The sequence below is a fragment of the Barbus barbus genome (assembly GCF_936440315.1).
Source record: "Barbus barbus genome assembly, chromosome: 1".
NCBI lineage: Eukaryota > Metazoa > Chordata > Actinopteri > Cypriniformes > Cyprinidae > Barbus > Barbus barbus.
Window position 1 is genome coordinate 19,576,795 of NC_136729.1, and position 24,456 is coordinate 19,601,250.

At 37.5% G+C, this 24,456-nt stretch overlaps 1 protein-coding gene across 2 annotated transcripts in view; it reads left to right on the top strand.

Annotated features, from left to right (window-relative positions):
- Nucleotides 1-449: 449 nt before the first annotated feature.
- Nucleotides 450-24,456, top strand: part of LOC306847924 (voltage-gated potassium channel KCNC1-like) — a gene marked incomplete at both ends in the record, with an annotated part of 41,862 nt that continues 17,855 nt past the window's right edge. Inside the window, 2 exons of one of the 2 annotated variants that reach the window (XM_079382170.1) lie at nucleotides 450-1,031; nucleotides 23,061-23,991. In XM_079382170.1, the coding sequence (XP_079238296.1) occupies nucleotides 462-1,031; nucleotides 23,061-23,991 (1,501 nt within the window). The remainder of the gene's footprint in view (nucleotides 1,032-23,060; nucleotides 23,992-24,456) is intronic. The other variant, XM_079382169.1, reaches the window with a different exon arrangement.

Genomic DNA, 24,456 nt, shown 5'->3' on the forward strand with positions numbered 1-24,456 from the left:
TCCCTTCACTTTTTGTCAGATTTGAGGAGGCGTCCACTGGGAATCAGGGCAGTGCATGTGTCTCGTTTTGGAGAGAGGAGGGAGTGTGCGCGCTGGAGCTGTCCGTTCAGAACCACACACACACATCTGCCACCAGCGGTGCATTACAAGCCATCAGCCTCGCACATTCTCCGGACCTCATGGCGCGGAGCGCAAGTTCATGACAACCTCTGCATTCATTTAACGTCTTTATTTTCTCATTTTCTCTTGGCATCTGGAGGCAATCCCTTATTCACCTGACAAGAACATCAAGCGCTCATGCAGCGATTTCCTGCAGATGCGCTGCCTTTGCGCACCTGTTTTTCTGCGTTCATTCAGTTCACTCTCTTTTTTACGTTTCCTAACAATTGCGCACATGTATCCTCCGGGTCTTTCAGTGTTGTAATGCCTGGCCCGGGCTCGAGACATGCCTAAGCGACGAGATGGGCCAGGGCGACGAGAAAGACCGTGTTGTGATTAACGTGGGAGGGATTCGACACCAGACCTACCGCAGCACCTTGCGCACTCTCCCCGGCACTCGTTTAGCCTGGCTCGCTGAGCCCGATGCCCACAGTCACTTCGACTATGACGCCCAGATCGACGAGTTTTTCTTTGATCGCCACCCTGGAGTTTTTGCACACATTCTCAATTATTATAGGACTGGCAAGTTGCATTGCCCCGCTGATGTTTGTGGCCCTCTTTATGAGGAGGAGCTGGCCTTCTGGGGCATCGATGAGACAGATGTGGAGCCCTGCTGCTGGATGACGTACCGGCAGCACCGGGAGGCCGAGGAGGCACTGGACAGTTTCGGTGGAGGGCCAGCTGAAATGGGCAACGATGAGATGGACACAGAAGTTCTGGGTGATCCAGGGGATGGAGACGAGGAACTTGAGATGACTAAACGCCTGGCCCTCGGCGACTCACCTGACACAAAAGGTGCAGGGTTGTGGCAACGTTGGCAGCGTCGTGTTTGGGCGCTCTTTGAAGATCCATATTCCTCTAAATATGCAAGGGTGAGTAATTAATTTAAATTGAAGTTTTAAAGTGGCAGCCCCGCTGTTCACTGATGGTAATATATCCAAGCACGTGTTCTATTGGATAAGAATAGCCTGCCAATATTAAAGTCTACTTCAGCTAACTTAATATATATATATATATATTAAAAATGCAATTAATACAAGTAAATAAATAAAATAAAATACTTTAGATATCTTTACATATATTTTAGAATGAACTGTCAAGATATAAAAGAAAATGTGGCATTAAAAGGCCGAGATTCTTTGAAAAGTTATTTTTGCCTAAATAGTTTGAAGTTATCTTTTGTTTCTTTCAAAAAATAACAGTAACGCATATATATAACTTTTGATTGCCCAATCTAAGTCACTATGGCTTGGCAGGAGCCATTTTGTCATGTGGAAAAAAAAGTTATAAATGTTTTACTTTTTAAAACTTTTTTCCAGGTTCTTTTTTTATTTATTTTTTATTATTAAAGTAATGATAGTTGCATGTATTTAAGATGCAATGCAAGCACTTTAATTACATTTTTATTGGAAATGTTATAAACAATTTTTTAAGCTATATTTTTTTAAATGCATGAAATATGTTTAGAAAGATAGAGATGCATTTTAATATTGTTTTAAAGGACCTCTACTTTTTTATAATTTTCAACAGCACTGTTTGACCCATGAAACACATATGTTTTTGAAAGCTGATCACAATGTACAGTTGTTTCTGTGCCAAAAAAAGCAACTGGTTGTCTATATATTTGACCACGTGTTTGATGAAATTATAAGTCTTGTATTTCCTGTAGCGTTGCTAGCGATATATCAAACTGAAGCAACTAAATTGGGTCACCCTGGGGAAAACATGTGCAGTCATTCCAGGCATCTTGCATGTAGCATTGATCGACAGCTCCTCTGACTGCAATACTGCTGTGCCACGCGCCGTGAGCTCCCTTCCCTGCCGCAAGCGTGCTCGTGCACAAATTAATCACTCCGGGAGAACATTAAAGAGAATGCATCACGAAGCAAAGGCTTTTCTTTATTTATGTGCCCATGTTGCTTTGATATAAGACACACAAGGCCGATAACATCATATTGCTCAGGCGGTCTGAGTGACAGCACTTGAGATGCTAGATGTGTTAAATATTTTTTGGTCCTGACAAACTTTTACAGTGGGCATTAGCTCTTGTAATGTATATAGTAACTGTTGAATCCTGACGCTCAAACAGTAGAGCAAGGCTCTTGCAATGCCAAGGTCATGGTTTCGATTCACAGGGAATGCCAGAGCTGATAAAATGTATGTCTACCTTCAATACAATGTTAGCTGCTTCAGCTAAAAGTGTCAGCCAGATGGGGTCAAGAGGATTTTATGCATTCTATATGTCGATTACAAGACCAGTCTGGTTTGGACAATTATGAGATTGCCCTGTTTGTTTTATGCCTGTTTAATAGGAGTAAAATGGACCAGGACCACTGCCAAGATCCGGATATTGCACCTTATAGGCTACTTAACACTGATAGACGAGTCAAGGAATGTCGATGTACAGTTAGAAGTAGAGTGGATTTATGTCAGAAATCAATGAATCAAATGAACTTTTTCTGTGATTAGAACACATTGAACTTCTCAAAGCAGAGGGGAGAGTTCAAGTGTGCCATTACGGAAGTACACATCTTTTACTACAAGAAACATACATGACCATACAGTGCCACTTGTTAGTATATTATTTGTCCTTTAATTGTAAAAAATATTCACAAAACGTTACTTTATTTGCTATTTAAAGATGACACGCTTTGACATTTTTTCAAATGTCATTTCATTTGGATGATGAAAGCACACACACCAAAATATTTGTAATAATGTGGCACACAATAATATTTAATTGGATATTAATGCTTTGCTAATTATTAATGCCATTTCCTGACATGACTTGTATATTGATTAATAATGTATTGAAGTGTTTGTGAAGAGCTTTGAATCAGATCTGAGCAAGGCAGCCTTATGGCATTTTAAGTCATCAGTGAATCAGCTATTCAGCACATCTGAATTAATAATAATAAAAAAAATGAGTCATACATCTGAATGAACTGCAGGCTTTACCCAACACACAATGGACATGCCTCAGACAATCTTTATGTTTATTGTTCCTGCATGTGATTGAGAGACAAAGACAGAGCAAAAGAGTGAAAGAGATACAGAGTTGTTATCCTGTTGTCATCTGGCAGATGTTTGTGCTGGTTCCCAAAGGCACCTGATATTTTCATGTCCTTGGCAGGCAAGATGCTGCTTTTTACAGTGTATGTCTTGGGAATAAGTTGTCATGGCAACGCTTTCAGAGCTCTAATGAAACTGATGAAAGCTGGTCTTCCTCATGAGATGTCAGAAAACGCGGCAAACTTCTCTTGAGGCTTTCGGATGATGATTTGTCTGTGTACGTGTTTGCCCCTGTGTCAGTTTATTTTGTAAATCCATCATTTAGTAGGAAGTTTTGTTTACGCAGTGACAAAATATAAGCCAATAGATGAATAAAACACTGGAATGAAATATAAATCTTCAAGCATGTTAGAGAAAGTGAGAGCTGTTGTGAATTCCCAAAGGTTTATCTAGTAATTTGGAGGCTAATACTGATATACAAAAAAGGGTGACCATGCTGACTGGGTACACAAAACTTACCACATACTCACATGATAATCAGGTAAATTATACAAATAAATAAAGGCAATTTGCTTAAAATATGGCCCATACTCATGTGTCTTCCCAGTTGTGCTATGCGATATTCCCATAATGTCCCATTCTCCCAGGAAGCCATCTAGGCCATTACATGCTCCAGTGGGTCATGCCCTGTACAACAACAGGAAAAGTGTTGTTAATTTATGCACTGGTCGATATGTGAATGCACCTGCTGGCTCATTCCTGGATGAGGGAATTGGCATGTCTCCCAGACTTCCTTTTTCCTCCCAGGCTCTCCCAATGGAAGCCCCACCAATGTGGGATGTGGGAATGGTAGCTGCTAGGGCTTTTATCTAGTTATCTTGTCACACGCTTGTCTTGTGAGAAACAAAGCAATTCTCGCTTTTCCCCATATGGCGAACATCAACTTTTTTAACGAAGAAAAAAATAAACAGTTAAATGAGAGTCAGCTATTATAGCACAATATAAGGAACAATGTATTCATTTAGCAGATGCGCTTATTCAAAAGTGACTTGCATTTAAAGGTAAAATACAAAACAAGTGATTAATTATAAACAATGCTGCAATCCAACATTTTGACATGTGATTAGATGAAAAAAGCTAGTTCAGTGCTTTGTTTGTCTAATAAAGTATGTAGCATTTGCTTTAGTAAAAGATGAATTAATTCAGGTCATTGGGGTTGTAAAAATACAGATCCAGATAAAAGCTTACAGTGGGATGTGAAAGTATCAGTGGATTAGTATCAAACAGTAGGATTTGATTTCAAATTATACAGAATGAAAAAATACTATGGAAATAACTGGAATCTGTGCAATTGGTAATTAACGTCACAATAAAACAGAAGTAGAAACAGATCTCTTCTTCCATATCATGACATACATCCAAGTATAGGCTATTGTATAATCGAAAAAGGTGAGGACTTGGTTCGGTTCCACTTTATATTAGGTGGTCTTTACTACTATGTACTTACATCCAAAAAATGAGTACAGTGTACTTATTGTGTTCAAATTGTATTGCAAAACACTGCTGCTATTGTGGTAGGATATGGGTAAGGTTAGGGACAGGTTTGGTGGTATGGGTATAGGCTAAAGGGTGGGATAAGGTGTAAGGGAGGGGTCAACAGTGTAACTATAAATGTAATTAAATTACAGATGTAATTACATGCAGGCAGGGGCGGACTGGGGCCAAAAAGTGGCCCTGGACTTTTTGGCACAGAGCGGCCCACCAAACCCGGTCCGCAACACACCACTGACATTATAATTAGTCTTTTCTGGTGTATATGGCAAATAGTAAATAATTTTAAGGAATTTTTACGAGGGACAGTTTAATATCACTAAAGTTAAATACCTATATGACACAATGCTCTGGTATCGTCTAGAAGACTTGAATAGTGCCGAATGCGGACTGTTTTTATGGTGCCTTTCTATTGGTCATATACAGTATTTGAAGCTGAATTTTCAGCATCATTACTCCAGTCTTCAGTGTCACATGATCCTTCAGAAATCATTCTAATATGCTGATTTGCTGCTCAAGAAACATCTCTGATTATTATGAATGTTGAAAACTGTCGTGCTGCTTCATATTTTGGTGTAAAATGTGATACCATTCAGTCTTGGGTAAGATTAAAAACTATAAATTAATATTTTTCTTCAACAATGTTGCATTAAATCAAAGATTATAGAATACAAAAAGGGACTTTGATTAAATTGATTTAATTGACAGTAAAGATATTTACACTTATTATAAAGTAATTATATTTAAAATGAATGCTGTTCTTTAACTGAGAACATTATACCAATAATAAAACCATTATTAATAATTGATCACAAATAATAACTGAGAATTAAGCAGCAAATTAGGCAGCATTAGAATGATTTCTGAAGGAACACTGAAGACTGGAGTAATGATGCTGAAAATTCAGCTTTGACCACAGAAATAAATGACATTTTAAAACGCCCTAAATAGAAAACCACTATTTTAAGTGTAATTTTCATAATATTAGGCTATTGTTTTACTGTATTTTTGATCAAATAAATTAAATCTTCTTTAAAATAAATAAATAAATAAAAAGCCTTAATTATTTCAAACTTTTAACCACCAGTGTGTATATAAAATAGGCTAATGCATGTGAATTAATAAGCAAATAATATTTTTATTAGGCATATAATATAAATCACTTTCCTATGCACTGCACTCGAAAGCGAAAGTCTTCAGATTTACAATGTTCTAGAGTAAGATTGAGAATGATTTTTAAACATTTTGTTAGACACGTGAAATCACTGAAGAAAGCAGATTTATGAGTCATTCTATATTTAGGGGTACATTTCAGGTCAGCCAAGAAGTCAGAAAATGAGTATTCTTTTTTGATAAATAAACTAGGTGGTTGAATAATATATCTCCTTAATGTGCTAAATTAATTATTTGGCAAGCTTTAGCTCTAATGGCTTTTTAAATATGTTAATGAAAATTAACGTTTGATTCAATATTTTGTGTTATGGACAAATGCTGTGTCAAATGAAACATGAATGAAGTACCACATGTTTGATAACACATGTGTTTGAAGGTTTTTGAGTCTATTCACCAGTGTTATCTCTCTAACTGATTTGAAAATATGAATTTGGGGCATCATAATGGGTGTTCTGTGAGATGATATCATGAAGGATGAAACTTTCTTCAACATAAATCCACAGTATGCTGAATTTAGCGTTATTCGCCATCCTTACCAAATACATCCATCTCCAGAGATATCCCCACCTTTTTGTCTGACGGTTTAGTACACATTTAAAAGATTTATAACATAAAAACCACACATAACACAGTTGACAGGTATGAACTTAGTAACTATAAAGCAATTTAAACACACACACATTATAATAACATACATTATAAAGCTAATGACTATATTACATTATTATAAAGTTAAATGAAGTTTTATAATGCATCATGACACTTCAAGTTGTAAGGACTTGTTCAATAACATCATAACACTTTATCAGTCATGACTATGCGGAAATTAGGGTGACCATACATGCCATTCTTCCCGGATATGTCCTGGCCAGGATTTCTATATTGCTTTGATTCAAAGTACCTCGAGAGCATTTCGAAAACATAAGGAACCGAAGTCATACACCACACGCAAATAAAGCCAAAACCTAGATATTTTAGGCAATGTAGAAATCCTGGCCAGTACGTGTCCGGGAAAAATGGCACGTATGTTCACCTTACAGAAACAGATATACGCCAAATCTATCATATTATATGGGTTTAAGTCAATCATGAGGAATTCTGAATGCTTTATAAACCTTGACAAATGTGAATATAATGTGTATATAATATTATGGATAGGCCTACTGAGTTCATAGAAAGTGTGGCCGTGATTAGATCAGTTAAGTTTATCCATTGTAATGCAAATCATGGTATTTAGGTCATTCCTATGTAGTTTCTGTGTAATGACAATAGTTTGTGAATATTTTTTTTTTTTTATCAACAGCACTCAGTGGGAGCATAAATTGACCCACAAAAGTTGTTTGCACCGCGCTCTTTCGTCGCTTGATTTTTCGTTTAGGCGTGTTGATCCATTAAATTACTTTTTATACAAAACCATGATCCGCACTCACATGAAATAGTCTTTTCTTTTTGTTTTATTCTACATTTTATCACCAATAGGACAAGGACACATATGTTTTGCCTCAAAAGCTTTCTTCGGTGTGTATAAATTGCATAAATTGACCCTGAATTGCCAACAATGTCAACCGTGTTAATCCTTGTCAACTGTGTTACAGCTGATGGGTAACTCAGTTGTCAGATAACACAGTTGACATTTCGTCCATTTTAGGACCTTGTGCAAACTGTTGACCTTGGACTAGTTAGTACATGACCTTGAATAACTTATGTTTTTATATTCTTTCTCTACATATTTATAAATATAACATGTGACACAAGTTCACCAGAACATGTTGATAACACAGTTGACGGTCAATTAATCTACTCTACATGCAGACAATATTATAGATAAAATATTGAAGAGGAAAAGTTATGACTTTCCACACTGTCTTCAAACATCCCTCCAAAAAAGGAAAATACATAAAGTGATTTTGGAACAAACCATCGCTGATTTATAGGGGGTTTTATAGTGAGTAACACAGTTGACACTGATTTCTCGGACGTACACACAATGGATGATTTAATGTAGATGCATGAGCAAAATATTTTTTAAAACACCTTTATCAGAATTTAATGATTATTTTGCACAAATAATTATAAGAAATATATACAGAAAAATGTATTTTAGAGCTAATCTGAAGAGCAAAACCTCACATTTACCAAATCAGACAGCACAAAAAGAGCAACTTCCAGTATAGAATGAGCTATTTTTGCAAGATAAAAGATGGATATCTGTTGGATTTTTGTATTAAATTAATTAGAAATGTGCCCTGATAAAGTGATCATTGTTTGAAGTGAAAAGTTAATGAAAAATAAGTAAAATTGATAATAGAGTCCATGGACATGACATGTACCCCTAATTATAGAATCACTCTTACATGAACTCTTATCTCATGTCTGCTGAAAACTGCATTATGTAGCCTACATTGTGACGACTCGAATAACGGCATTACAATCAGAGAAATTTGAAAAGGCCAGTAGTAGTTTGCATTCCTGAAAATTAATGTCTGTCGTTTAACTAAACGGTTGGCAAATATTGCTGAATTGTCTCGTCATGTTTCGCTGCTTACATCTTACCTCAGCTCGCATTCAAGTCGCACGCAGCTCAGCGCCTGTGAACGGTAAATCCCGCCTTCTATACTTTGACTATATTAATTAGAATTTTTGAATGAAGAGGGCCGCGCGGCCCGGGCTATTCGTCTGGGCCGATGGAAGGATATAGGCTACGTACAATCCATTATATATATATATATATATATTATGCAAAGGGCCGGCCCGCATTGTACAGCGGCCCACCGGGAAAACTCCCGGTGCTCCAGATGGCCAGTCCACCACTGCATGCAGGTCTTTTTTAAAATACAAGTAAAATGTAAAAACATGTATGTACACAATATGTTAATTTTATCAAATGATCAATTTAAATGTAAGAACATATTAGTTAAGGTCACCTAATATAAAGTGGGACCCTTGGTTCTATAATTGTTGACTGGATTTCCGAGATGTCAACATGTTGTGCTTAAAAATATATGGGTGTTTCTGGAATGGAGGGTGGATTAAATGGTTGGAGATGTCTGTCAGTTTTCGTTTTGTTGCTACGTAAATCTCACATTTAAAGAAGTCCAGTGTGAAGACAACTCCATGTTGTCCTCTGCATGTCAAGCAGTAGTATGTGTATACACTGTGGAACATGATTGAGAAGTAGTGGTAGGTGGAAAAATGAAGCCAAATCAAGGCATTCTGGGTGTCTTTTTATTAGTCTTCAGCCATGGTCTGACTGTGATGTGTTTGTTGTCACAGCAAGACCTCATGATCTCCCACCTCCAACTCTCGTTTCTGTACCTGCAGAGAGGGAGGATTCACACATTATCACCTTCACCTCAACAGACTCTCTCCAGCCCTAACCCTGATATTCTCACTAATACAGAGCAGAAAGCACTAAATCGCTCACTCCACAACAGGATTGTCCTACATGCCCCTTGGCAGATCTCAAAACAGCCATTTAAAAAAAATCAAATCAATTAGAATAAAAAGCATAACATATATATAATATAAGTTATTTTAATAATAAGTTCCTTTTTGTTCTACAACCTTCCCATTCAGTGAGGAAAAATGATTACATCTTTGTCCTTCAAATATTGTGCATTTGGATAAGACACAATCAAATATGTGTGCATAAACTGTGTTAGATCATGATCATGTGAGAAACTGAACTCTGAAAATTCTTAAACACACTCGACCAGGTCCAGATCTGGACACAGAACCGTTAATTGAGGACAACTGCACACAGTATTGAACCCCTGATCTCTGACTTCTCTGATGTATAAGTCAGCGCAATGACTTCATATAAATCAATCAAAAGGACGTTTAAACATAACTAACAGGCCCGATCTGCGGGTCATCATTTGAGTCCTCCTATAGGTTATGAGAAAACTATTTTCTTTTCTTCACATATGTAAAAGGTAAATAGGCACAAATAATAAACAAGCTCAAGTGTACACTACTTTTGAAAAGTTGGGGTCAATATGATTTGTTTTTAGAGAAATTAATACTTTTAATCAGCAAGGATGCATTAAATTGATCAAAAGTGAAAGATTTCTATTTAAAATAAATGCTGGTCTTTAATTATTCATTTTGATGAAACATTATTTTCATCAAAGAATCATGAAAACCATTTTCTACATTAATTATAAGAAATGTTTATTAGATTATTTGAATGATTTCTGAAGGATCAGGTGACACTGAAAAATTCAGCTTTGCAATAACATAAATTACATTTCAATACACAAAAAAAGTAAAAAAAATGGTTAAAATTGTAACAATATTTAACAATATTGATGTTTTGTCATGGTACACACAGCAAGGAGGAACGAGTAACACGAGACGAGGATGTAAACTCAAATAACAGTCTTTAATGACTCCAGGCAAGGCAGGGCAAGGTAGACACAGACAGGAACACCGGGGAGTAACGAGTAGACCAGACGAAAACTAACTGAACAGACAGGACTATAAATACACCGGATAATCATAGATAATTAGACAAACACAGCTGGACAAGAATTAAATAATCATCACACTAAACAAGGACAGGAAACAAACCAAATATGGAAACATGAGTCGGGAACACATGACACACATGACAGAAGACTGATATGTTTTTACTGTATTTTTAAGCATAAGTGATGTCTTTCAAAAACATTTATAAACATTTGGCAGATCTCTGTATACTCAAACCATGGACAGAAACACACAAACACACACACACACTCTACAAAAGGTTACGCACGGAATCAAGTGAGTTTATGTACCTCTTACATAATCATCATAATGTGTGCTGTGCTGGGTGTTTGAGGACTGTGGGTACCATAGTTTCAGAAGTATTCAGGTATATAACAGGTCCCTCTGTGTGTTATTTGTTGTTGCTTTATACTGAGTCATTAAGCACGGCTGTGATTTAAATGGAAAGGGATTTAATTGATGCCTGGTCCAGCTTTTAAACTGAACACTTAATCTTAAACAAAATATCTTTGCTCCCAGTGTCCTTCACAGGACAAAAACTCCTTAAAAACATTATGCTGGGATCTGTGTTGATTGTAATGTCTATTGTCAGCATGTGTTCTATCCACCTTATTTTAACTTCAATGTGCAAGGCTTCCTGTGTAATCCGCTTCTATTTATTTTAGCTTAAAAAAACAGTGTTATGCTGCATGATGTTATTATCATAATCAAGAACACACTGATTTGTAGCGCAAATAGCTTAACCATTTACCTCACTTTGTTGTTCTTCTAGTTATTTAACAATTTCGGACAATGAAAATGAAGTCTTGCACATTTACAGGAAACAGCATTGAAAAATAAGGTGGATAAGTTCTGAAATATTTGGAGACAGAATAAGACATTTGGTAATGGAGCATTATTGGTACATACACATAACTGGATTTATGTAATATATGTTTTTATGTAATATAAGTCAGCATGAAAAACTGAAACAGGACTAGAAGAGGTTTCCCAGTCCCTGGATTCATTTTTATTGAATGGAAGACTTTTCTATCTATCTCGTGGCCACAGGCACATTTCTTTCATTCTTTCTTTCCTTCTTAGTATTTATTCCCCTCTCTGTCTCCCTTAGTGAGTCATTTGTTTACAAGCTCATTTTCATTACGGTACAACTCAAAGGTTCTTCTCTAGTATTCCAAAACACTGAATGCAATGTAATAATTATGGGGCAATGGTAAGACAGCGATCTTATGTTGTGATACGTCTTACCCTCCTCATCCGAACTGGCAGCTGATCCTTGGAGTGAGACTTGCACAGATTCTTGCTATGTAAATGTAGAACGGAAGTCAGCCCCAGAGGAAGCCTACAGTGATTAACATTAATTAGATTGCAGTAGCTGAGTAGAGCCCAGACCCCCTTAATTACCGGAGAGAGATAGGTTGGAGTACCTTGACACAGCGTACTGGCTAACCTCTGGCGTGTTCTACTGAAAACGATCTGCTGAGAAAGGGACAGAGTTAGGTATTTCTTATCATGCAAAACATTTAAATAAAAAAAGATCAAGGCACCATTTACTGTAATATACACACCCTGCTGTCCCATTCCTCCTAATTTTTAGGACACCCTGTGACTACTGCTCTCCCCCACCCCATCTCCCCAGTTCTGTCTATGAGCTGTAAGTAGAGCAGGACACCCCTTTAAAAAGCTGCAGGGCAGTGGCTCTAGAGACCCAGCAACTGTGAATAGCCTTGATACCATGGGCCATGAGAATTGGGTGTTAGACACTCAAACTGGGGCACCCAAATGCAAAGAGCTCTGGTTTTATGGTGAATTTTGCTCAAGGAAGCTGGAACTGTATTTAGGCTCTAGAGGATTTTGCTCCTGTGCTTCCAAACAGTTTTAAAAGCATAGTTCAACCAAAAATGAAATATATATATATATATATATATATTTTTATGAGGGGTGTAATGATACAGTCAAATGACTAATGATATTATGTACTGATGCAACACGTAATAAAAAAGAAAAAAAAAGAAAAAAGAATATAACTAAAACATATAGAAGACTTGTTTGACTGTTATAAAATGGTGTCAATCTTTTGTTTATATTTCTTTTTCTGTATAAATGGATTTTTCAACAATGGGAGTATTTTGTTGTTTATGTCATTAATACTAGATTTGCACATTGGAGAGAAAACAGAACACTGAAATATATATATTTTTTTTATTGTTGTCATTTATCTCATTGCTCAAACCATTGATGAGCTGGCATCATGATTATTTAATATAAAAAAAATTATATTAAAACATTAAGATATTTTCTTCAAAATATTATCCAACAGTGCATGTAGTGGTGATGGCGCAGTGGATAAGACACATGCCTTTGGTGTGAGAGACCCGGGTTCGAATCCACTATGAGACACCAATGTGTCCCTGAGCAAGACACTTAACCCCCTAGTTGCTCCAGAGGCGTGCGACCTCTGACATATATATCGCAATTGTAAGTCGCTTTGGATAAAAGCGTCAGCTAAATGAATAAATGTAAATGTGTTCAACAGAAGAAAGTAAATTGTACAGCTTTGGACTGACATGAGGGTAAGCATTTCATTTTTTAGTTAACTATTCCTTTAAAGTCTCTCAAAGATTTAAACTGCTGAAAGACTAACTCAAACAAACATATACAGTATGTTATATGATTAAGTTAATTTATTATTATATTAAGTTAATATATTATTAAGCTAATTTGAACTTTGCATAAAATCTGCATATTAAATAGGCCTATAACATTTTAAAATAAGAGAAAATATTCATTTTAAAACAAAGCACAAAGCATGTGGCAGCGTATCTGTGAAAACAGAGGAAGATAGTTGATACCTTTCATTTTAATGCACTCTATTAGTCAGACCACTGTCTGTTGTTCTGAGTTTCGACCTTTGTTCCTGTGACTGCAGTAAGCAATGAGTTCACATGATTCCCAAACAGTCCAGGAGGGCTAATTAATCTGTTTGAACACAGAAAAAAGAAAAGAATCAACATCACAGGTAAACAGTTGTGCTGACAAAGCCATTCAACAGTGCATGAACTGGTCATTCAGATTCAGCCACCTGTTAGCCTCACAGAAATTAATATTCTTATGGCCATCGATGGGTGGTTTATTATGCATTTAGCCGAAAGGCATTTGTGTAAACAAGAGAAGATAGCTGATACCTTTCTTTTTAATGGACTTTATGTAATGCTGACTCTTCTGCTTCCATTGCAGATTAGTCAGACCACTGTCGATCGGCTCACTTTATTGAGGCAGGGCAGTCTTTTTTTACTAATAAGCGAGGTTATATGATTCTCAACCAAAACAATACAGCAGCAGCAGTTCTTCTGTTTGAATACAGGGGAGAGAAAAAAAATCATTGTCACAGGTAAACAATTGTGCTGACAAAGCCAATGAACACTGACATTGCGTCTCATTCAGATTACGCCACCTGTCAGCCAAACAGAACTTTACATGCAACATTACAGGGTGAAAACTGTTCAATGGTACTCCAAGGAACGTCCCAAAAATTTAACTTTTAGTGTTTTTATGCAGTGTTAATGTTATGATACTCCTAGATGGAGGTATCACAAGCTGCACTATGTGAATTGGCCACCCAAATAATTCAGACTGAATCAGAAAGTTTTAACCTGTTCACGTAAAGAACCGATACTAATGTAATTCATTAATAAATCCATTAAAGCTAATTCTTGTTTTAAACAGATGACAGAAAATACAGGAATGGTTTGTTTTAATATATAATTATCTCTGGTAGTATCCTCTACAGACAAGGACTTATCAGTAAGGTTTCTCGCAACCTTCTTTGGAAATGTGGCATGTGACATGGCATTTGTGGAAGTCTGTCGTTTGTGTTACTTGTGTGATTATGTGCGAGCCAACATGATGTTCAATAGTCAAGCGCTACATACACTGAGAACTAAATGTGGAAGAGGTCAGGCAGAGGCCCTTGTTCCTTATAAAAAATATATATATACCATATACCATTTGCTGAGATGGAGCTGTGTTTTTATGCATCATGGAGTTAATGCTTGTGCATGTGGATAAATGCATGGTATTGCTCTATTTAGAAAGTCAGTGTGTAATCATTTGCAATTTCCTCATTAATAATCATTTGGACAGTGCTGTCATTTGAGATCTAATGGTGACAATGCAAACAGATATGCAGTTGATGAACTGGTTAATTAGCTGACTGACCTCATAAATCTGTTTACCGTGAATGTTAATTTAGTACTGTGTAAACAAAACTACACAGACTTTATTACTTCCATACCAGTAAAAAGGAGCTTCAAGGTGACATTTATTTTGTGCGTCACCAATGGCACCAAACGGAATTACAAAATAATTTTTTTTAGAAACAAATAATATTCTAAACTAAAAATTTGCAATGAACAAAATTAACATTGTTTTTTTGTTTTTTAATTTGAGAGATTTGAAGAGCCCTTTGCTGGCCCAAAGGATTGCATCACCAAAGGATTGCATTTTTATTTTTTTATAACAAATAACATGCAGCCAAAATCATAAAAAGTGACAGGAATAGTTCCTGATTTTGTACTGGTTCTGTCTGCATGCTTTTTAAAAGATAAAGCACATTTGCACTTAGTAGCAGTGGTTTTCTCTTGTGGATCAATATTCACAGCATTTTAAAATACAGGGTGTCCCTGTGTATTACACACAATGACACTGTAAGGATAAGTTGGCTTTGCTGCATCTGTAGGTCTACCAAAACAAGCATCTGACTCATTTCATTCCCTTGTAGAGACAGCTCAAATAATGTTTCATTTCACGTCATTCAAATAGGTAGTCCCACCCCAAATTCACACTGTTGGTGGAGCCAGTGTTCTTATGTCACACCCAGCAGGCCTCTCAAACAAACAGATTGGTGCAGAAATTTCATACATATCATACAGTCAAGCTCCTTTCATATTCAAAAGTGTCTTTGGAGCTGTTCCGCTGCTAGCCATGAACATGCACACAGAAAACCCAACAAACCAGACCAAAGAGTGTCGGTAGCATTTTAGGTTGACCTCTGTTTGAAATGAAGCCAAGGGAGAGGCTGTGAATAAATTCTGAGAGCGAAGTGTTGGTTTGGGTGTTGCCTGTGACTGAAAGAATATTGGCGAATATTAAAATACTGTGAGGTTTGCGATGGAATAAGTTTAAATAAGCTGCTGTTAATACGTGTAGCTACAACAGGCTTCTTGACTATAATCAGTTCGAAGTTCATAATGAGATGATGATGTTACCATAATAGGACTAACTGTGGTTGATAAATTAGTGGTGTTTTACTGAATACACAATAACGAATTGCTACCCTCTCTCCTTTAAGAATGGCCAACAGCAACATCTTTCCCATTAATCTCCCATCAGTGGTAAGAGCCACTTATTTCTGCTTTGAGTTGAGGAACTTCACTGCACATTAATGGCATAACAGCAGTGTGTAATGTACATTTAACAGCCCTCCTTTCTGTACATGTCATCTTCACTGACCAGCCAAGCTGGGCAATCTGAGGCATGAGTGGAATACATTTTTGAATTACTGCAAGATAATGGAATTTTGTTGTGTGGATTCAGTGTCAAGCATGCTAGCATACATACACAGGAAGTTTGTGGTGATGTGGTCAACAGCCTGTGCAAAGGTGTGTCTTTTCTACACTTGCCTGTGAGTCTTTGTATTTTCTGTTAAAATCTTTAACATGCATCATTTATAGAAGATTTACACACACAGTTGAGCATATTTTGAAAAGGCTGTCTTTGGTTAAACCTGCTAATGCACTGTTAACTGACAGACATGTGCTTAGAGACTCTGGATTTGGCATTAAAACTAAATTGTCAAAAAGGACCTGTGTAAGGACCTAGAGGAAATGGTTTTAAAGTTTTGTTTGGTGTCTCTCTAGCCAAGGATCTTTTTCAGAATAGTATGATATTCTCTGGTGATGTTTACTAAGCTTCAGAAATTAATCTGGGCTTGGGACAAAATGGTGTGAAATTAACATAAATACAAACAAATAAATAAAATAAACATTAAAATATTACAAATATTATACATAATAGGATAATATAAATATATATTTTGTACAAACTTGACCTATAGCATTATAGACTGAATAGTAATCTCTGAGGCTGTATTTCTGACCCTGTTTACTACAGCTGGAAATCCAGAAAGAGTCACTCATATAGGGAAACTACATGTGAGTAGAGTGTTTTTACCTTTTTTACTGGAGCATGAGCTCCAGTGAAATATGGCTGTGCCCCAGTAAAATATTACTGATAAATCCTTATGTGCCAATGGAATTGATGTACACAAGAATCATTTCTCTGCTAATACCTAAGAATCATGTCGTGTGTTTTCTATCTGCTGTTTAGAATCTGAACTAGTGATGTCAGAATCATGAATGAATCACTCTGACTCTGTACTGCAGGGAAAGATGAGTTAAGTCAATTTATATCCAAAATAGTAGTAAAAAAAGAACATCAAAATATGGGCACACTTTTCAAAGACGGACAGCACTGATTAAAAGCTACTGTAGAACACCCCTGGTTCCTACATTTGAAGTGTTTCTTGTCTTATTTTGAAGAAGTTAGGATTGAGTTTACTTGTTTTACGATATAAAAAGAAGTAACAGAGAAGTAACAGTTTCAATTAACGATAGTTACTTTTTTATGGTTTCATTACTGCATCAGGGTTTTTTTAACAAATTGACTGAGTGCAGTTACTAGTTACTAATTATATTTTCAACAGTGTAATTAGATTACTGCACAAATTACTCTCTCCAAAAAGTATTTAATTACTTATTACTAATTACTTTCTAAATCCTATATCAACCTCGACAAGTTAATGATACAAGGATAGACATTAAACGGTTCTTTTAATTCGTTCAAGTAACTACGTAAAATTATTCTGGTTACACTTTAGATTAGGGTCCAATTCTCACTATTAACTAACTATTAACAATGACTTTTGCCTCAAAATACTCCTAATTACTGCTTATTAATACTCAGTAAAGTAGTTGTTAGGTTTAAGAATTGGGTAGGATTAAGGATGAAGAATAAGATCTTGCAGAATAAGACCTTACTATGTGCTTTTTAAGTAATAATAAACCAATATCCCAGTAATATTCATACTAATATCCAACTAGTTAATAGTGAGAATTAACTCACGTTAAATCCAATAATGTATTGTGTATAAATGTTCTACAGTTTATACACAGTATTAAGTTCAATTACATAAGAAGTAACTGTAATTAAATAACTGAAAAAATAAGAGTAATCCCTTACATTACTTGTTCAAGGGAAAAGTAATTAAATCACAGTAACTAATTACTTAGTAATTAATTACACCCAACACAGGCTGAGTGAAAGATTGATTCAATTATTCATTCAAGGGCAGTGACTGTGTCTGAAATTGCATACACTCTATACACAAGTATTTTGTTTTGAATAAGAAATGACTTCACGACTGCTAAAAGTTTGATATAGTTTGTATGTGCTCACAAATCCTGTCCTGTGGCCTCATGGGATAGTAAAGTGTCCATCGGATGCACATTTTACAATTTCACCACAAGTAGTGTGTCATCTGGGTACTTTTTGCCTACTATTTTATGAATACCGTAGATTCAGACATACTACTCTTTCACGTACTGTTTTTTGCCTCCTATATAGAAGGGAAGTATTTCATTTCAGATGCAGCCAGTCACTTCCAGTTTAATTCATAAATTAATCCAAAAGCAATCAGTTCAATGAATGATTCACAGATATACTCACAAAGACTATCATTGATGCCACCTACTGGCGTAACATGCAGAAAGAGATATTGAAAATATGCCTGTGATGTTGGTGTCCAGTATGCACTTCTGAAATGAAACAATCTACAGATATGACAAAAGATTTGTTGTGATTTTTGTGTTTTTGGTATTTTTCATAAAGAAAAAAACAAGCTCTGCTACCAGCTCTTCTATAATTAATACAGATGGTCATAAACTGGTAGGAATTAATCAGGACTCCCCAACTGTCTTTTCTGTCAAGCACCAGTGGGACATTATTACTGTCCAAAAATGAAAGCACAGCAGTGCCAGCACTCACAGCCATAAATGAAAAGCCCAATACCCAGGCCCTCCCTACAGACACAAAACACATGAATCCACAAATACAGACGCAATCCCAAATGTGGGGGCACTGTGTTAGGCAGTGTTTGGTTACATAAGAGAACGTGACAAGCTTTCATCTCCAGGAAGAGAGGTACAACCAGAGAATGAGAGTAAGAGGTGATGTAAGGGAGAAGGGGGAGGATTTTGTGCTATTTCTGAGACAATTGAATGAGCCTCTTCCTTCTTTTTCCCTCTGTCTCTCCCTCTTGCACTGTCTCCATTTTGCCATGCAGTTAAGCAGAAATGCTTTGGCAAAGGGGTCACTTAGCACTTTTCATCTAGTCATTTATTCACATTATCTTTGTCTGCATAAAAGCTGGATGTTTTACTTTAATAATGTGATTTGAACTTTCCTATTTATTATAGCAATAAAATAACAGCTTGTTTCATGTGGGCTGAGTGTTTTGTCACTGCAGAAAACAGCGACTCTGCCATTTGCCTGAATCAAACAAACATGTAACCCCATGAAACCTTGAGAACTTAATATTTTATTTAAAAATAAATATATTAATGCTCTCTGTAGTATACTGAGTGTTCAGCATTTTAATCAGACCGCAATCCATCCACAAACAATGTTGTGTGTTTTGTTGAGGTAGATCTACTGACCGAGAGAGAGTTTCGGGTAACTACTCGTTAATCTTTTGATGAAAGTAAGCGAGGTAACATGATTCTGAACCCAAACAGTCCAGCAGGGATAATTCGTCTCTTTGAATAGAAAGAGAAAAGAATCAGTATCATGGCTAAACAATTGTGCTGACAAAGCCGTTGAACTGGACATTGCATGAACTAGTCAATCAGATTCAGCCACCTGCCAGCCTCACAGAAATGGATTTACTGATGTTTTAATGGCAATTGTGCTGATGAATTATAGCCTGTGATTTGAATCAGTCAAACAGCATTTAACACTAGGCTACTGTTCAAAGGTTTGCAGTCTGTAAGATTTTTTGATGTTTTAAATGAAAAGTGAAATTGTGAAATATTACCATTTACAATTTAAAATAACTGTTATCTGTTAGAAGGAAAGCACCTGGTCCAGATGGTGTGTCACCAGCCTGCCTAAAAATCTGTGCTGATCAGCTGGCCCCCATCTTCACACAGATCTTCAACAGATCACTGGAGCTGTGTGAAGTCCCCTCATGCTTCAAACGCTCCACCATCATCCCCGTCCCAAAGAAACACAAAATTACTGGACTTAATGACTACAGACCTGTGGCCCTAACGTCTGTAGCCATGAAATCATTCGAAAGACTGGTTCTGGCTCATCTGAAGGACATCACTGGACCCCCTGCAGTTTGCCTACAGAGCAAACAGGTCTGTGGATGATGCAGTCAACATGGGACTGCACTTCATCCTGCAGCATCTGGACAGACCAGGGACTTATGTGAGGATCCTGTTTGTGGACTTCAGCTCTGCTTTTAACACCATTATCCCGGAAACCCTTCAAAATAAACTAACTCAGCTCTCCGTCCCCACCTCCGTCTGCCAGTGGATCAACAGCTTCCTGACAGACAGACAGCAGTTAGTAAAGCTTGGCAAATTCACATCCAGCACTCGTACCATCAGCACTGGAGCTCCTCAGGGCTGCGTTCTCTCCCCACTGCTCTTCTCCCTCTACACCAACGACTGCACCTCTAAAGACCCCTCTGTCAAGCTCCTGAAGTTCGCAGACGACACCACACTGATTGGCCTCATCCAGGACGGTGACGAGTCTGCTTACAGACAGGAGGTTAAGGAGCTGGCTGTCTGGTGCAGTCTCAACAACCTGGAGCTTAACACGCTCAAAACTGTGGAGATGATCGTGGACTTCAGGAGAAACCCCCCTGCTCTCCCCCCACTCACCATCATGAACAGCACTGTGACTGCAGTGGAGTCATTCAGATTCCTGGGCACCACCATCTCTCAGGACCTGAAGTGGGATATTCACATTGACTCCATTGTCAGGAAGGCCCAGCAGAGGTTGTATTTTCTTCGCCAGCTGAGGAAGTTCAACCTGCCACAGGACTTACTGAAACAGTTCTACTCTGCCATCATTGAATCCATCCTCTGCACCTCAATAACTGTCTGGTTCAGCTCAGCTACCAAATCTGACCTCAGAAGACTTACGGAGGGTAGTCCGGACTGCTGAGCGAATCATTGGTACAACCCTCCCCAGTCTCCAAGAACTGTACTTATCCAGAGTGAGCAAAAGGGCTGGCAAAATCACTCTGGACCCCTCACATCCAGCACACAACCTCTTTGAACGGTTACCGTCTGGTCGACGCTACAGAGCACTGAGCACCAGAACGACCAGACACAGGAACAGTTTCTTCCCTCAGTCAATACATCTCATGAACACTCAATAAATAAATGTGGAACACACAACTAATTCATTATCCATTCACCACACTCACTTATTTTATTTTTATTTTTATTTTTTTTATCATTTCTAATTTGCACATACTTAACCTGTACATACATAGTCGCCTATATTATATATTATATATTGTGTATTTTTTATTTTTTTGCTGCTTTGTACACTGGTTATTGGCTATTTCTTGTTATTTTGTTTTATTACCTGTGTCCTGTCCTGTTACTGTCTTTCTGTTGCACTGTGGAGCTTCTGTCACTACAACAAATTCCTTGTATGTGTAAACATACTTGGCCAATAAAGCTCATTCTGATTCTGATTCTGATCTACTTTAATAACATTTAAAATGTAAAGCTACATATTCAGCAGTCATTAGTTACGTGATCCATCAGGAATCATTCTAATGCTCAATAAATATTTCTTATTATTTACAATTTTGAAAACAAATGTACCTCTTCATATTTTTGTGGAAAATATACCCCCCCCCCCCCCCCCCCACCACCACCACCACCACACACACACACACACACACACACACACACAGCCAGATGTGAAAAAGGTTTGAAAACTCAAGGAATGAAATGAAAGGCCTCAGGTCAGTCAGGGGTCAGAGGTCACCGTCAGAGCTAGTTTTTCCTTCCCCTGATATTTGTCTGCTGCACTGCACGATTACATCTGGCTTGTTGCTGAGATCTTTATGCTGCCCTACAGTGTTGCTGCATTGAGTTTCACCTCAGAGACTGGAAGTGTTGCTCAAACATGTGGTCTTAAGACTTCATGCGTGGGACTTGCTGTGGGAGGCTTGCACAAGGTCACGTTATGAGGACCATTCTGTTCACCTGTAAAGAAATGTAAGGACAAGCTAACAGGCAGAGAACTTGTTGTGCTTCAAATTTATCCAATTTTTCATGTGCTATGAAAACGGAAAATAAAATTTATTAAGGGGGCAACTTGAGGATACATTCTTGCAATCATTTTAACAGTAAATATCAAGTACACATTGTTACATTTACTTCCTTCAATGATTTAGAATTTTGGGGGCATTTTGTTTGGATATACAATATGTTATATGATACCTTATTGAATGTAAAAATGGCATGTCATTTGTGTGATACATTGACCTGGTATCCGTTCTTGTATCACTGATGGTAACTGATGCTGAACCGATTGATTGGCTGGACTTAAGTGATACATTTTGTAAGCTCTGTTCATCATCCTTTCATAGAACAGTTATGGAGCAACATTTATTTAGCTGAAGGACTATGACACTAGGGTGTAAAAGATTACATAAAACAGAGAAACAATACATTTTTGTGGCATTTTGCTATTTTCATTGCAATGTATATCATAAAACTCCAAAGAGAATGAGTGAGTAAACAAGTCAGAGGATGTGCAAGAAAAAAAGCAATCCAGATCCCATGAGCAGCAGGCAGAGTTATGTTGTGTATGCTTTAAAGCATCTTTGAGAGCCCTTAGCTTCTGAAATCACTGCTTGTATCATTCTAGCTTAGTTTTATCATCATTGGTTTTGTTTAGATTGTTTCTGACTGGTATATGGAAAATCACAGTGTTGGAGTGTGTACCTTTTTGTGGTTAACCTTACTAAAAATTAACACACAGACTAGGTCCTAAATCCCATTAAACATTAAAAAATTCTAAATAAATGTACCTTTGATTATAAGCTGATCTGTATATTCTTATATGAACAGAAATTGACAATGATATCAAAACCACCAGAAGCGCCGCTCTATTGTGTTTGAGTTGTTTATTCAGTTGCTATTCTATTAGCTTTTAATTAGCTTGTGTTTGAGAGTGTTTTTTCAATACTGTTTGTTTGCCTGTAACTTTATTCTGTATTTGTTCAAATTGCTGTACTCACAGTCTACACACAGTGCATTCTTCTAGATGGCAGAATGAGCTATTTTAGTAGTCTTTTGATATTTAATTACACTATTGTTTAATTCTTTTTCAAGAAATTAATACTTTATTCTGCAAGGATGCATGAAATCAAGCAAAAGTTACAGTAAAGAAATGTATAATGCTAAAAAACATGTCTGTTTAAGCCCATCTCTTTGGGAAGGATGCATACAAATAGCTTTTCAAATTAACATGGTGTTTTTCCCTTCTCATTTGTTTTCCCTGTTCTCTCTCTCCTGCAGTGGGTGGCATTTGCCTCGCTGTTCTTCATACTGGTTTCCATAACCACATTCTGCCTGGAGACACACGAGGCCTTCAACCCCATCATTAACCGCACATATATTAACCCTGAAGACAACAGCTCCAGGTTTCACTTGGAGACAGAGACGGTGGTCTACCTAACCTACATCGAGGGAGTGTGTGTGGTGTGGTTCACCTTTGAGTTCCTCATGCGTATCACCTTCTGTCCAGACAAAATGAAATTCATCAAAAATACCCTAAACATCATAGACTTTGTGGCCATCCTGCCATTTTACCTGGAGGTGGGCCTGAGTGGACTGTCTTCTTCTGAAGCGAAGGATGTTCTAGGTTTCCTCAGAGTGGTGCGATTTGTCCGGATCCTCCGAATCTTCAAGCTGACGCGACACTTTGTGGGCCTGCGCGTACTGGGACACACTCTCCGCGCCAGCACCAATGAGTTCCTCTTGCTCATCATCTTTCTGGCGCTCGGAGTGCTCATCTTTGCCACCATGATCTACTACGCAGAGCGAATCGGTGCCAATCCCAATGACCCACGTGCCAGCGAGCACACCCATTTCAAAAACATCCCCATTGGCTTCTGGTGGGCTGTTGTGACTATGACCACACTGGGCTATGGAGATATGTATCCTCAGACTTGGTCAGGCATGTTGGTGGGTGCACTGTGTGCTCTGGCGGGTGTGTTAACCATCGCCATGCCTGTGCCTGTCATCGTCAATAACTTTGGGATGTACTACTCTCTAGCCATGGCTAAGCAGAAGCTACCAAAGAAAAAGAACAAGCATATTCCCCGTGCGCCCCAGCTGGGCTCACCTAATTACTGTAAGTCTGCCATGAACTCGCCCCACCACAGCCCACAAAGTGACCACTGCGCTCTTGCTGCCCAGGAGGATATTTTAGAAATGAACAGAGCAGGTAGGAGACTTCTTTAAATATTATCATTCTGAATTAATGTCATAGAATCAGAAATGAGATTTAATTCACCTTTTTTTCCCTTCCACCTCACAATCTTTCTAGACCTGCCTGAAATCACACATGTAACCTGTTTTCAAAATCTCTCATTTGGGAATCGTTCAAATGCAGCTCAACCATCTGGAGACATTATAAAACCTCATTGCACTGCATTCTTAACAAAGATGCGCGTAGAAACAAACACATGTCTTCACCATGGTTGCATAACGACTAATACCCCATGCAACATTTTGCAAATCTATATGTTTTTCCATCAGACTCCTGTGAGGATAAATTATATCCACCCAGACAAACAGGAGCACACTCATTCAACAGCTTGTTTTTGTCTATAAGCTCAGCTTAATTACATTCTACTCATATGTCAATAAACAATAGTTTTTATTTGCTTTTGTGACATTAATTTCACTA